Consider the following 13598-nt stretch of genomic DNA (forward strand, 5'->3'; position numbering starts at 1 on the left):
TCAAGAACAATATGCATTTTACAAACGGAACAAGTTTGAACTTACAAGAAAACTTCACATTAAACAGTGACATCGTTACCTTTGCGCCAGGATCGGCCGCTGTGGTGGCTATATTAACTGCTGTCCTCAGCATTATGACAGTAACCGGAAATTTGCTGGTGATACTCTCTGTCGGGATTTTCCGAGGTCTTAATAATGTTCCTAATACTCTCATCAGCAGCTTGGCTGTCGCTGACTTTACAATGGGTGCAATGGTAATGCCGCTTGGTTCTTATTACATCCTGCGTGGCGTATGGGTTTTGGGAAAACCGATGTGTGAACTCTGGATTTCAGTTGATGTATTAAGTGTTACAGCAAGTATCGGTACGCTTGGGGCCATCTCAGTAGACCGTTTTATTGCAGTCACAGCGCCTTTTAAATACCCGCAATTGGCAACACGAAAACGAACACGAACAGCAATTGTTATTATCTGGGCAGTATCCGTGGTAATTGCATTTGTTCCGGTTCAGTGCGGTTGGTGGAAGACAACAGAACCACTTGATGTAGCGTGCTATAAAAATGCTACCTGCTGCGAATTTCTTACAAACAAGACTTACGCCGTCGTTTCCTCGTGTATATCTTTCTACATCCCTCTTCTTATTATGGCAGCGTCTTACCATATTGTGTTCAAGGGTGAGTTTATAGCCTACGAGTTTAGGATTATCGCAAGCTGAATGTTTAGGTTTCTGTTTAGATATAAAACCTATATCTCATTTACCGTTAATTTTATGCCATGAAATATATGGGAAAAATAAGTGAAATATATGGGAAAAATAAATTATCTATAAAAGCAAAATATTAGGACCAACAAGGCAACAAAATATATTTTATCATTCAAAACGGCAATAAAGCAAGCACATAACATAAACATTGTGGAATAGGAACTGTTCTAAATCGCTAAAACATTACCTAAACCAGGGTGTCTTGTAGATTTGAGAACCAATGTGTTATGGTTATTTACCTTATAACGTTCTACGTTCTGATCCTCTCTTTTATTTCCGATCGCTGATACACGTATTTATTAGGCTACATATAAGCTTTACCGGAAAACAATTAGCATAAAATTTAAATTGCGGCAGTAACAGAATATCACTGTGAAACTAAAGCATTACAGTGGTTAGTATATACCCAGCTAACAATTTGACGTCGCAGCGACGTAGATTTTTGGTTTAAGTTTGGTCGATAAGACGTTGCAACCAACGTTATTTCTACGTAAAAACGTCGACACTTTACGACCTAGATGCGACGTTGTGCAACTACGTTGTTTATACGTTCATCATAAACGTTATTTTTACGTAGAAGTGTCTACTCCAGACGACGTAGATTCAACGTTGCAAATTACGATGTTCAGCGACGTTATTTATACGTTTATCATGAACGTTATTTTCACGTAAAAGTGTCGACACCAAACGATGTAGATGCGACGTTGTGCAACTACGTTATTTAGACGTTTATCATGAACGTTATTTTCACGTAAAAGCGTCGACACTTTACGACCTAGATGCGACGTTGTGCAACTACGTTATTTATACGTTTATCATGAACGTTGTTTTTACGTAGAAGTGTCTATTCCAGACGACGTAGATTAGACGTTGCAAATTACGATGTTCAGCGACGTTATTTATAAGTTTATCACAGACGTTATTTCTACGTAAAAATGTGTGATCCGGACAAAGTTCATGCGACGTTGGAAACTACGTTGTAAAACTAGGTTATTAAAAGCGTTCACATTGTTATTTTTGCGTAATAGTTTGGACTCCATGCCCTACAAATTACGTTTGCAATGGAGTTACAAATTACGTTCGCAACTACGGTATAATGCGCAAAAAAGAAACATAATAACGATGTTTTGCACTTTTAAAACACTTATACTTGTTGTAACATATCTGACTGTAATTATTTACACTTGCAAATTCTTACTAAATCTTCTAAACAATTACCATCCAGGAAAATATAGAAATAATATAGTATTGAAGTAAAACAAACACGGCAGTATAAAAATGTTGACAATAAAGAACTGTAAAAAAGACAAGAAAACTGAGAAAATTGGTCTGTGGACCTGCAAAACACACAAATTTTATAGTGTTACTTAAATTGCTCTATTACACTAACACAGTCTAAAAGACAAAATTGAAAAAGTTTTGCATTTCACAGACTATGTGTAAAACAATGCACATTAAAACAGGAAAGTAACGTTAACAACAACAACGTATTGAAAAAATAAGAACAATACAAATCCAGCGGTGTAAAATGAAAATCCAGCAGTTTAATCCGAATCTGAATGCATGTGTGATACATCGAGAGAGCTGTTGGCAAATAATATAAAAATTAGGGAATAGGGAAGTGACTGCTAGGGCTATAGGGTCAAACAGGGGAATATATACCTTATAAAAATGGCTCATGTGTTTGTCAAGCTAAGGAAAACCCCATCCAACTTTCATCTGTTTAAGCTGCATTAACTGGGAAATGTGATTAATGACTACAAACATAACTTTTAACTTTATTTAACTTATGAAACCAAATCGAAATGAGCAAAGCCAAAAAAAACTAATTGCAATGATTTACGTGCTTCTGCATGGTACAATAAATGCCCAATTGGTTTCCTTAAACAAAACATTTAAAACAACCTGATAGTTATTTCATGTTTTTGATTTTTTTATTATGTCAGCAAAGTGTTTTGTGATTAATTGTTCTCACTATTAGTAATATTATGATCCAGACGTTTGGAATCCTAACACAATTCAACCATAGTTTCAAAATTTAGATGTGCCATTTACTAATTTAGCCAAGCACAGAAATTTTATATCACTGTTAATGTATTTTCTTGTGCAACCTGAATTTGTTTGGTAAAATTTAGGATCAAGAATTTTTATCTCATTTTTTTGCCAATAATAACATTTAATACTGAATATTAGTATTTTTTACATTTTTTTAACTTTGTTTTTATATTAAAAAAATATAGACCATTCTTAGTACTAGTCTATGGTATAATTTTTTCCCAATAATTCTGTCATATTATGTTTATTTTGCCTTTACTTATTGTGTGATAGCGTTTTGTGCTGTGTAGCTTCTGGTCCACAGAATGCAGACTGGTCAGAAATATATAAAATTAAAATTCTGGTGACATTGTATAACTATCACTGGTAGGTTTTGAAAAAAATTGCTGCCCAAATAAAGAAATTTAAATGCAGCCAGGATACATTTTAAAGTCTTTGTTGTTAGCATCTAGGGCAATTGCAAGCATAAAACAAAACAGCAAGAGTCAAATAAATATAATAATTAACAAAAATCTTGAAAATATTAATCACTAATTTACCTGTAAATATTGATGAGCAGCCAAGTTCATGAGGAATATCTTTAACGTGTACACTTTTTCAAATCCCACCTTGAACTTTTAATCAAGCCTTTAGTCGAGATCTTCAGTAATGAATTTTCAAGTGTTCATTTGGGGTTTTATGCACACCCAAGGTATTTACGCTGGCATGATACAAAGATCAAGATTTGCATTAAAATTGTCTAAAAAGTTTGGGTGTTCACTCGCTGCAGAATGCAATTGGGCGCTGGTCTAGAATCCTACCACATTGATTAAATCAACGCACAATATTTGGGTTAGGGTGCGAGTTAGCGTTTGGGTGAGGGTGGGTCAAGTATTATTATATCTATTATTTAATACTTGACCCACCCTAATCCAAAATGCTAACCCGCACCCTAACCGAAATATTGTGCACTGTGGTAGGATTCTAGACCAGTGCCTGCAATTGCCCACAGAGGTAATAGAGCTTGTTTTTCTATGTTAGATGAAAATTAGTGGAGGCTTTAAAGTCATTTATTCAGTAAATTATTTTTTTTCCTACTTAAAATATAAGTTATAAATAAAACTACAAATACAGCTTAGACTATTTAACCTGAAAATATATTTGATAACAAAGCCTAATCTTCATGGTTTAAGGAAAACAACCTAAATATCTAACAAGCAGTCCTTAACGCTGAGCTGCCAAAACTTATTTTGAATTCCAATGTCCCGATAGCAAATGTTCAAACTGGACTGTGATGTCATCCGCATATTGGCCAATCACGAGTTTACGCGCCGTTCGAAAACCGCGAAAAAAAAGCAGCAGGGAGCGACATTCTTGTCTATCCAGGAAACTGCGTCTATAGCGGTCGCTGCGCTAAGTACTTTTTTATGCGATTTGTTTCATGTAAAGACAATGTTACCCTTACTAAAATGCTATCTTAAATTAAGTCACATCTCTATTTTATGTAAGCATAACTAAGTATACTTCTTTACATTTTCTAAAAAAGTTAATCAAAACACATTACAGAAAAAAACAAATATTTTGTACTTAGGCTACATAATCCCGAGGCATTCCTTAAAAGAGAGCATTTCTATTTAACGAAAATTAAAACTTGGAAAGTTAGTTTTGACGTCGGCAAACAACGTTTTTTATACGACACGTATGACATTTTGATTCGATTGTACTTCAGCTCAGTCGAAAAAACTGTGTATGACACGGAAATTCGTCTAAAATCAGCTACCTTCAACGTAAGTAGGCTAATTGATGTTGTTTCTACCTCACGTTTAACGTTTTAATAGGGTTCCTTTGACGTTTGTATCAACGCTAAACAATATTAATGAAATGTTTTAATTTATGTATAAAATAGTCTAAAACAAGTTGACCTCGATGTCAGGTACCTATATACCTTGTTGTATACGTCACGTTTAACGTTTTAATCCGGTTGCATTGTGGTTTGCCGTAACCTTCGAAATAACTACGATCATTCAAGATGTTGCAAATTTGGTCGCGTTTTAGTTTTTCGTAATGTCAAGAAATAAAGTTATTGGAACTTCTGAAAATAGCATTTAAAATGGTTTCAAATAAGTTATCTTCAGCGACAGTTATCATTGCTTTTTGCATATACGCCACGTATGATGTTTTGAATTGGTTATATTGAAGATTGTAATAACGTTGAAAAATAACGTTATATTAACGTTAAAAATGACGTATAAAATAGTCTAATTCTAAACACAAGTAAGCTTCGATGTCAGTATTTACCGTAGTTTTTACGTCACGTGAAGTTCTAATTAGATTGCATTGCTGTTAGTTACAAACCAAAAAATAACGTTGTTAAAACGCTTAAAATCACGTCCAAAAAGCTGTCAAAGAAGTTAGCTTTGACCTTAGAATTCAACGTCATTTATACTTCACGCGTGACGTTGTCAGTTACTTGGATCTTAGTTTGTCGCAACGTCAAGAAATAACGTTATTAAAACGTTTAAAATTACATCCAAAACGGTCTTAAATAAGTTAGCTTTGACGTCAGAAATCACCGTTGATTGTACGTCACGTATGATTTCCTAAATTGGGTCCATTGTGGTTTCTCACGACAACGTATGAAATGAAATCAAGTTTACTTTGACGTGAGTAATTAACGTTGCATGTACGTCACCTATGACGTTCTAAATTGGTTACATTAAGGTTTGTAATAAGGTTGAGAAATGACGTTATTAAAACGTTAGAAATGATGTATAAAATAGTCATAAAAGAATTATCCTTGTTACAAAAGGTAACGTTGTTGTTAGGTCACGTTTTACGTTTTAATTATATAACATTGTAGTTAGTCAAAACGGTAAAATGACGTTATTATAACGCTTAAAATGGCGTCCTGGTCTCCAAGAAATTAGCTTTGATGTCAGAATTTAATGTTGTTTGTACGTCACGTATCACGTTGTAAATTAGTTACATCAATGGTGGTCACAAAGTTTAAAAATAATGTTAGCAAACCGTTCGCTCTGACGTACAAAATAGCCCAAAACAAGTTATTAGCCTCGAAGTAATTAATTAACCTTGTTTGTACGTCACTTTGACGTTATAATCAGGTTACTTTGTGGTGCGCCACAATTTTTTTAAAGAATACCATTGAATTGAAAAAACGTTTAAACGACGTCAAAAGTGGCTGAAAAGACGTTAGTTTTGACGTCAGTAAACAACGTTTTTTGTACGTGATTTATGACGTTTTAAAATAAATTGCATTTGGTTTGTTTCAACGTTACGAAAGAACGTCAATCAAACGTTTGAAGTTACGTTAAAATTTGTCTATAACAAGTTAATTGTGACGTCAGAAATGAACGTGAATTCTACGTCACGTATGACGTTCTAAGCTGGTTGCGCTATAGTTTTACGGAACGTTAAATATACAGCGTTAATTAAACGTGTAAAAGACGTCTAAACCGGTCTAAAAATGTTAGATTTTACGTCAGTAATAAACGTTATTTGCGTGTCACCTATGACGTTGTAAATTTGTTTCATTGTGGTTCGTCGCAACGTTAAAAAATAACGTTCAACAAACGTTCGAAGTGACGTCCAAAATGATGTAAAACATGTTAAGATCAACGTCTGTAATCAACGTTGTTTGTACGTTACAAATGACGTTGAAATTTGGTCGCATTGCGGTTTTTCTTAACGTTAATTTTGACGTTAGTGCAACGTTTTACATTACGTTTTGATAACACGGCCTCGACGTATTTTCTTAACGTTCGTTTGGACACATTCCCACAACGTTTACTTAGTTTAAAAAAAATATCCGAACGTCGAAAAAACGTTGTGTGTTAGCTGGGTATTTGTCCAGGTCACAGTGGCAATAGGATGTTGTTTTAGAACAATAAAATACAACGTCCTGGAAGGGGTCATAACAGCAAGCAACTACTTTTCTGCTGCAATATGAGCTGGCTCGAGATAGAGCTTAAAAGCATGCTGTGTGCAATATAATGTTTGCGCGAATTTGCAGCTTAAAAGGTAAATAAATGTGGGGTTAGATACATCGGGGATGCAAAAGTTTAAATTTATGTTCCCCCTAAATGAATTTTAAAAACCAGAAAAATCATAAATATTATAATTGCGTGAAGGGTAACATGTTCCATTGTCCCTGTTGTACTACCTGGCTGCTCCGATATTCAACGCATTATTATTTATTAACAGAATAATATACCTCACCTAATATCGTAAGTTATAAAGCTGTCAGTAACAAATTTGATTTCATTTATGCCAGCGGCAAAGAAAATTGACGCAAGACGGTGCACTATGAATTACGAACGGTGTCGTTATAGCGTTTCATCGTTAAATGACGCATCAAGGAGAGGCAGCACCTTCTCAAATAAGGATCTTCCACAACAAAGAAACTTACGAAAAGGTTGTTAAAAAAGTGGTTTTGGTAGCAAACACTGGACATACGGTTGTGTAAATACTGTTGTTTTGTGCAGCCTTCTAATGTTCTATTTTATACGAGCTGTTACATTTTTACCACGTAAGTTTGCGAAGTTACACATAATATGCAAAACAATAGTGACCAGTGTTGTAAACAAGTCATTTTGAAATGACTTAAGTCCCAGCAAAGTCATTTGAAAAATAACTTGAGTCCAAGTCAAGTCTTTTCCTATAATACCAAGTCAAGTCCCAGTCCAAGTCATCGGTTGCCCAAGTCAAGTCCCAGTTATTTGAAAAAATGACATTAGTCCAAGTCCAGTTATTTGACCAAAGGACTTAAGTCAAGTCAAGTCATTTTGGTCAAGGGACTTAAGTAAAGTGAAGTCACAAGCGGTGACTTAAGTGCACTTAATTCAAGTCAATGACAGAAGTCAGTACAACACTGGTAGTGACACACACAAAAAAAATTTTGTTAAACCAAACAGGCGCTTTATTTTCGCACTTTGCGCCAACACTTTACTCCCTCCCTAAATGCACGGCTCGCAGAGACCTTTCTGAGTTTGGTTTTGGCCCGCGACTATAAAAAGGTTGCCTACCCCTGCCTTAACAAAACAATTAATACTGACCTGAATATTAGCCCTTAAGCCACACACCAAGTCTATTTGCTACATCAGTTCAAAATATATTGCGTTAATTTTTATTTTTAACTATTTGGGCGAGTGTTTCTACAGGTTCAGTAACAAAAGGGATTCAAATGTTGCTGATGGAGCGCCGTAATCGACGATCATTGCTCATGGCAAAGGTCATAATGGGAACATTTGTTGGATGCTGGATGCCCTTTTTTGTTATCAATATTACTGAGGTTTGTGGCAAGATACAAAACTTATATTTTTATCGATATTTTGAATCAAATTTATTTCTAAGTTAGTGTAAGGGTATTTTACTAACATTTTATATTGTACACCGAAAGCTATCGCAGACTCACCGAATCTGTTGATCTATGATGCAAGCAGAGCAGACTAGAAAAACAACTAGCCTGCAGTGAGGTTCGAACTCACGACCTGCGGTCAAGCCGGGACCGTCGCTCTACCAACTGAGCTTTGACCGGAGGTCGTGAGTTCGAACCTCACTGCAGGCTAGTTGTTTTTCTAGTCTGCTCTGCTTGCATCATAGATCAACAGATTCGGTGAGTCTGCGATGGCTTTCGGTGTACTAATTATACGTAAGCCGTAGTTGTTGGTCATAAAGCAGCTTCGAAGGGCTAGATCTCAGCTATTAACACACATATGTGTGAATGTTTCATTGACATTTTATATTGTATTACAATTTTGTGCTTATCTATCCTAGAATATTACAAAAATATTAATGGTCATAATCATAAAGTATTTGCGCGACAATAGGCGCCAGTTTGGTCTAAGAAAAAAATATGTATTTACTGAGGCTTACTTAATATTATGTATATAAGTCTGGCGAACATAAATGGGACATGTTGTGTGGACTGCAGGTTTATATTGTGGTCAATTCGAGGTTCATGCTAGATATTTCGTTTCGGATAAATTTTAAATAATTTTGTCTTACGTTGGAAACTAACTCATATGGTACGATGGTCGTATAAAGAGGTTTTATATACATATTTATTTATAGATATCCATTTTAAACATATTTGAAACAGATACCTGTTCAACTTTAGTTATGATCCCTATGATCATCCCATGAAACTTCATGTTTAACCTTATACAACTGCCCTAATCATTAAACGTGTAGCTACTGAACTGCATCATTAGAGTGCCTTCAACCTTTTTAGGTGCGTGTTTGTAATCGCTTTTTTCGTGTGGTTTATATTTTTAAAAAACAAAATGTTTTCCGCTTTAGGTTTAATCGGACAATTATTTTGTCCGATTTGAATGTTGTCATTGGACAAAATTACACTCCGATTAAAGTTAAATCGGGCAAAAAGTTGTACGTTTAAGCGAAATAGTTGTTTTTATAACGACGCCCCATTGGTAAGCTTTTACCACCACTACAGACTCAAAAACGTAAAAGAGCACACGCCAAAATCCAAAAATTAATATTATGTGTAAAATTTAAAGGTGTTCTGCAATCGCTGCGTTGGAACTCCGGTGTTTACCATTGCGAATTGGTTGGGGTATGCCAACAGTTTCTTTAATCCTATAATTTATTGCCACAGTGGTAGATTCCGCAGGGCTTTCAAAAAACTTTTGAAGTGTGAAGTTTGTTACCAAGGTAAGCTGTATTTATATTTAATCCTATTAACGCCAAAACTATAAATATATCAAATATTATAAAGCTGAAAATAATAATTTTTAAATGCATTTTGGTTTCTGCCTAAATCAACACACTTCATCAATCTTCCCATGGCGAATATTTAGCTTTAAGCACTTAAGACTTAGTGCCCCATATGTGTCATTCAAACAATAAACACAATAAACCACACAAGATTTATCCATCATAAAAATAAAGAGGTTTAAAATGATACTTGGAATAGGAAAATTAGCCAAAATTTCAACCGGGCCACTCTTGAGGTCTGAGTTTAGTCTGAACAATAAGGCACCAAAAAATATTTTAGACATGAAAATTTATGTTGTGCCTCCTTTCTTTGGTGCTTTATATACGTTTTTATTTTGCACAATGGTTAATCCAGCCCTGGTTTTGTCCGACATTTGGGGACGGACATAGGTTTCTTGATGATATAATAACCTTTAAATTTAACGTTACCAAATCTGGTCGTAAAACAAGTAACTGAAATAGAGTTTAACTTCTTTCAGTGTAATTGCTTTTTTTTGTTTTACCGTAGATAGACACTGTTGAGTTATATAAAAGTGTGATCATACATACTTATTTCTCTAGAAACATTTATTGAAATACATAAATAAATCATTTCATGCCTTATGAACAGGTGTTCGTTTCATCAAGTTTACATTCTGTTTTTTTACTTATAAACAAGGTTGTTAACCGCCGGTCCGCGACTAATTTTTGCCTGTCCACCAAAAAGTTTGTTTATTTACGCCGTTGGAAACTATGTTTTTTTACCAACTTCTACTGCGTAAATGCAAATATGTTTCGAATTTAACCCCCGTTTTTTTTGTTAAGCCCTTGAAGAGTCTGTTCAGCACAAAAATGACGAGTAGTTAATTGCAGGCTCTAAATTAAAGTTTATGCCGACTTACAATGACACAACTTCCAGTGTTATTAATCTTATACTTCTTCTTGGTTACGACTACAAGTTTGCATACTTGAGTGTATATTCCATCAGTCCCTGACGAAGGCTTGTCGTATAGTAAGCCGAAATGTTGGTTGAAGAAATATATGCCAGAAGAACCTGTTTTAAATATATTATCCCTGGTAGTAACAGCATATTTATTGAGTGTATGTTACACCGCAAGCAATCGCAGACTCACCGAATCTGTTGATTAATGATACAAGCAAGTGTTTGTCACTCGAACTGTTTAACGTCCACAAGGGACGGTATACCGACCACGTTCTGAAACACTGTGTTAAACATGACGGCGGAAAGTAAAACAATAGATTAGCAACTAAATCATGACACATTTGACCTATGTTATCACTGCTACACAAAAACGATGTCAAAGTCTCACAGTTTGTCCATTTTAACATTATGCTTATTCCGAATGATTTTATTTAATTTCATTTTTCAATTTTCAAAAAAGATGTGCCGCAAAAACAATTAAACTTTTTCTATAAATTATTAATTGTTAATATATTTTTCAATGCTATTTTCATATACCCATACCTGGTGTATAGTCTGTCACTCGAAACTGTGTATTGTGCCACTGTGGCGCATTCGGCATAGGTTGACCATCTTTGCTTTAAAGGCACTTGAAGGGTCGGTTTAACCACTTTAAGAGCTTTTCATTTACAAGAACTAGGTGCTCAAATAGGTATAATATAAAAATATTCCGCTTTTTTTTATATAGCATTTGTAAATATTATTTTGGCGCTGAACCTATATCCTAAAATATTTTACGTCATGAGGAATGCAATATGCTTACATGGTTAAATGGTTAGTTCAGCCGTGCAAAAAAGAAACAATATTCCTTTGAGCCCCTGAGATCATGTAAGGTATACCCTGACCAAGATCAGGTTTTAAATACCCGACTACACATGGGCAAGCAAAGTCTACCTAGCTGTATATTTATATTACCCATCAACAAAACCTAAATCCGTTTGTTTTTACACATTTCAGGATACCGAGTCACCAGCCGAGGTTCTCTTTCATACCCTCACAAATTCCAAAAGTCCATCAAAGCTAATTAACCATTAACATCATTAAAGAACAAAACACTGTGGTCTGAAATCGTTGAAAAACCTAAAATGACTGTTGTAGGACACTGTTTAGCTTTTCTTCGCCACTTTAACAAAGCTAAAAAAAATCGGCGTCACACCAACATAATATTTATAAAACAACAATACACACGAAAAACGGTGTGCTATGCATTTCAACTCAACAACAAGGAGTCTAAACGTAAGCTGTCCGACCTGGCCAGCAGAAGAACTTTGGACTTTCAGGCCGAGCTCACGTACCTCAGCGAGTCAGCGTGCACCTGACAAGAACACTCATTTTCGCCAACACCTTGAAACCAAGGGCAGCTGACTACATGACTTTAACAGTCTTTCGCCGCTCCCTGGGACAAACGCTTTTTATTTTAATTATTTGCTTGTATATACCATTGTTTAGAAATAAATCTAAATCTATCTATGTATCTTGGTATATGTTTATCGTGTAAAACTGGTTACCATTGTTACGTGTTCACTAACACATTAAACACCTAATTAAATTAATTACCATAAGCCAAATCTTAGAGTTCATTAAGTTATATTACGAATTGATAAATAGGGTTTTAAATTACGCGTTTCAGCTTTCGTTTGCCAAATATTTTATTCAGTTACATAATATAATATTTGATGATGGAAAGTTTTCCATATTGTGAGTTTTCGTGTGTTCGCTCGCCTCGTTTCAAACTTGACATGTAACCTTTAATCTCGTAATCTATAACTGCCAGTCTTGCGGGCGGTGTTCTCACGTTCTGCAAAACAAGTTACTTGTTTTGCTGGCGTCTGACTCCCGCTGTAATTTGGCCTTAGAATGGCCGCTGTAATGCCTAGCCATGTTTTCAGAGTGCCGCCCAGTCTTATTGGCCAAATATGACGTAACTTTCGTGTTATTTTTCTTCCTACCTTTTTAGCTATATACATGTCGTTTCTTAGCGGCTTTGCGGCATTCTCTAGAGAAGTCTTTTCCGCAGTCTTAGCCGACAGTAGCTGCAATAGGCGGTGGCTGTCTGACTCACATTAACTTGTAAATAAATATATAACGGAGTGTTGCTCTTCCAGCAGTATATATAATAGATCGAAGTTTCGACGTGCTATACAGAACGTCTTCTTTATCGTCTACGTAACGTCGCCTTTGCACGATACGCACGTCGAAACGTCGATCTATTACATATATTGCTGGAAGAGCAACACTCCGTTATATATTATGCCTGGCAGCAATAGCTTATTTCTTGAAAATAAATATACGTTCACTAATGCTATTTGATAACGTTTTACTGCACATTGTAACAATATACTTTTGATCGGTATTTTAGTTGTGGTTTTGACAGGTAGCATATCTGACCAGAAACCTTCGCAAACCAACAAGAACTCACTCGGTTGCGACCCGCCGGGCAACTGTATGAGGCGGCAGGCCCCAGTGCACAGGTCGTGGTGGGGCGTAACACCATACATTATCTTTGAAAAAAAGACTAGGCTACAGTAAGAAACCCGGAAACACTGCAGCACAACTAATAGGCCTACATATGTTCGCGCAGTTTTGTCTTTCATCACGATCGTTGTTTTTTCTAATAATATTCAGAGGTGGCGATCGACGTCAACTAGGACTAGCCTTTTCCTAAAAATTACATAAGAGTTAAAGCTTGCCGCGGGCCGAACATTTTCGCACTGCGAATCGCAGCCTGCAAACCAAGGTAGCAACCATGATAGGTATGAGAATTATTGCGATGATACGACGAAGGTTCCCGTTTCAAGACAAGTTTATCCAAAACTATATTTCAAAATGAAATATTACCATTTTAAATAAGGTGATATTTTAGTGTTGCAAACTTCTTCAGGGCACGATCCCAGCTGCTAAAGATAAATTTTGCCCTTACTTTTTCGAAAAAGACTAAAGCGAACTACATACGAGTCACAAAGGAAAACAAAACAATATTCCTTTATCCTCTACGTCAGTGGTTCTTAAACTTTTTGAGACACGCCCCCCTTTTACAATTTTAATAAAACTCGCGCCCAACCTTGTTTTAAAATCAAAAAAATATTAAG

The 13598-nt window shown here is 35.5% G+C and overlaps 1 protein-coding gene across 1 annotated transcript; it reads left to right on the top strand.

The window, feature by feature from the left end:
- The first annotated feature begins 11 nt into the window (after positions 1-11).
- Positions 12-12474, top strand: LOC146145113 (beta-1 adrenergic receptor-like). Its single transcript, XM_083390486.1, has 5 exons — positions 12-672; positions 7087-7227; positions 7973-8103; positions 9332-9485; positions 11467-12474. Exons 1-5 carry the CDS (start codon positions 12-14, stop codon positions 11535-11537), a joined length of 1158 nt encoding a protein of 385 aa, XP_083246612.1. The 3' UTR covers positions 11538-12474.
- The last annotated feature ends 1124 nt before the right edge of the window (positions 12475-13598 follow it).

The sequence above is a fragment of the Ascidiella aspersa genome, chromosome 5, assembly GCF_963924565.1.
Source record: "Ascidiella aspersa chromosome 5, kaAscAspe10.2, whole genome shotgun sequence".
NCBI classification, from domain to species: domain Eukaryota; kingdom Metazoa; phylum Chordata; class Ascidiacea; order Phlebobranchia; family Ascidiidae; genus Ascidiella; species Ascidiella aspersa.

What these genes read in the sequence shown, in the direction of transcription:
- LOC146145113 (XM_083390486.1), top strand. Translation starts at nt 12, where the DNA reads ATGCATTTTACAAACGGAACAAGTTTGAACTTACAAGAAAACTTCACA. An exon ending in TTACCATATTGTGTTCAAGG is followed by an intron (nt 673 to 7,086) that starts GTGAGTTTATAG and finishes CATTTATGCCAG; the next exon opens with CGGCAAAGAAAATTGACGCA. An exon ending in GTGTGAAGTTTGTTACCAAG is followed by an intron (nt 9,486 to 11,466) that starts GTAAGCTGTATT and finishes TACACATTTCAG; the next exon opens with GATACCGAGTCACCAGCCGA.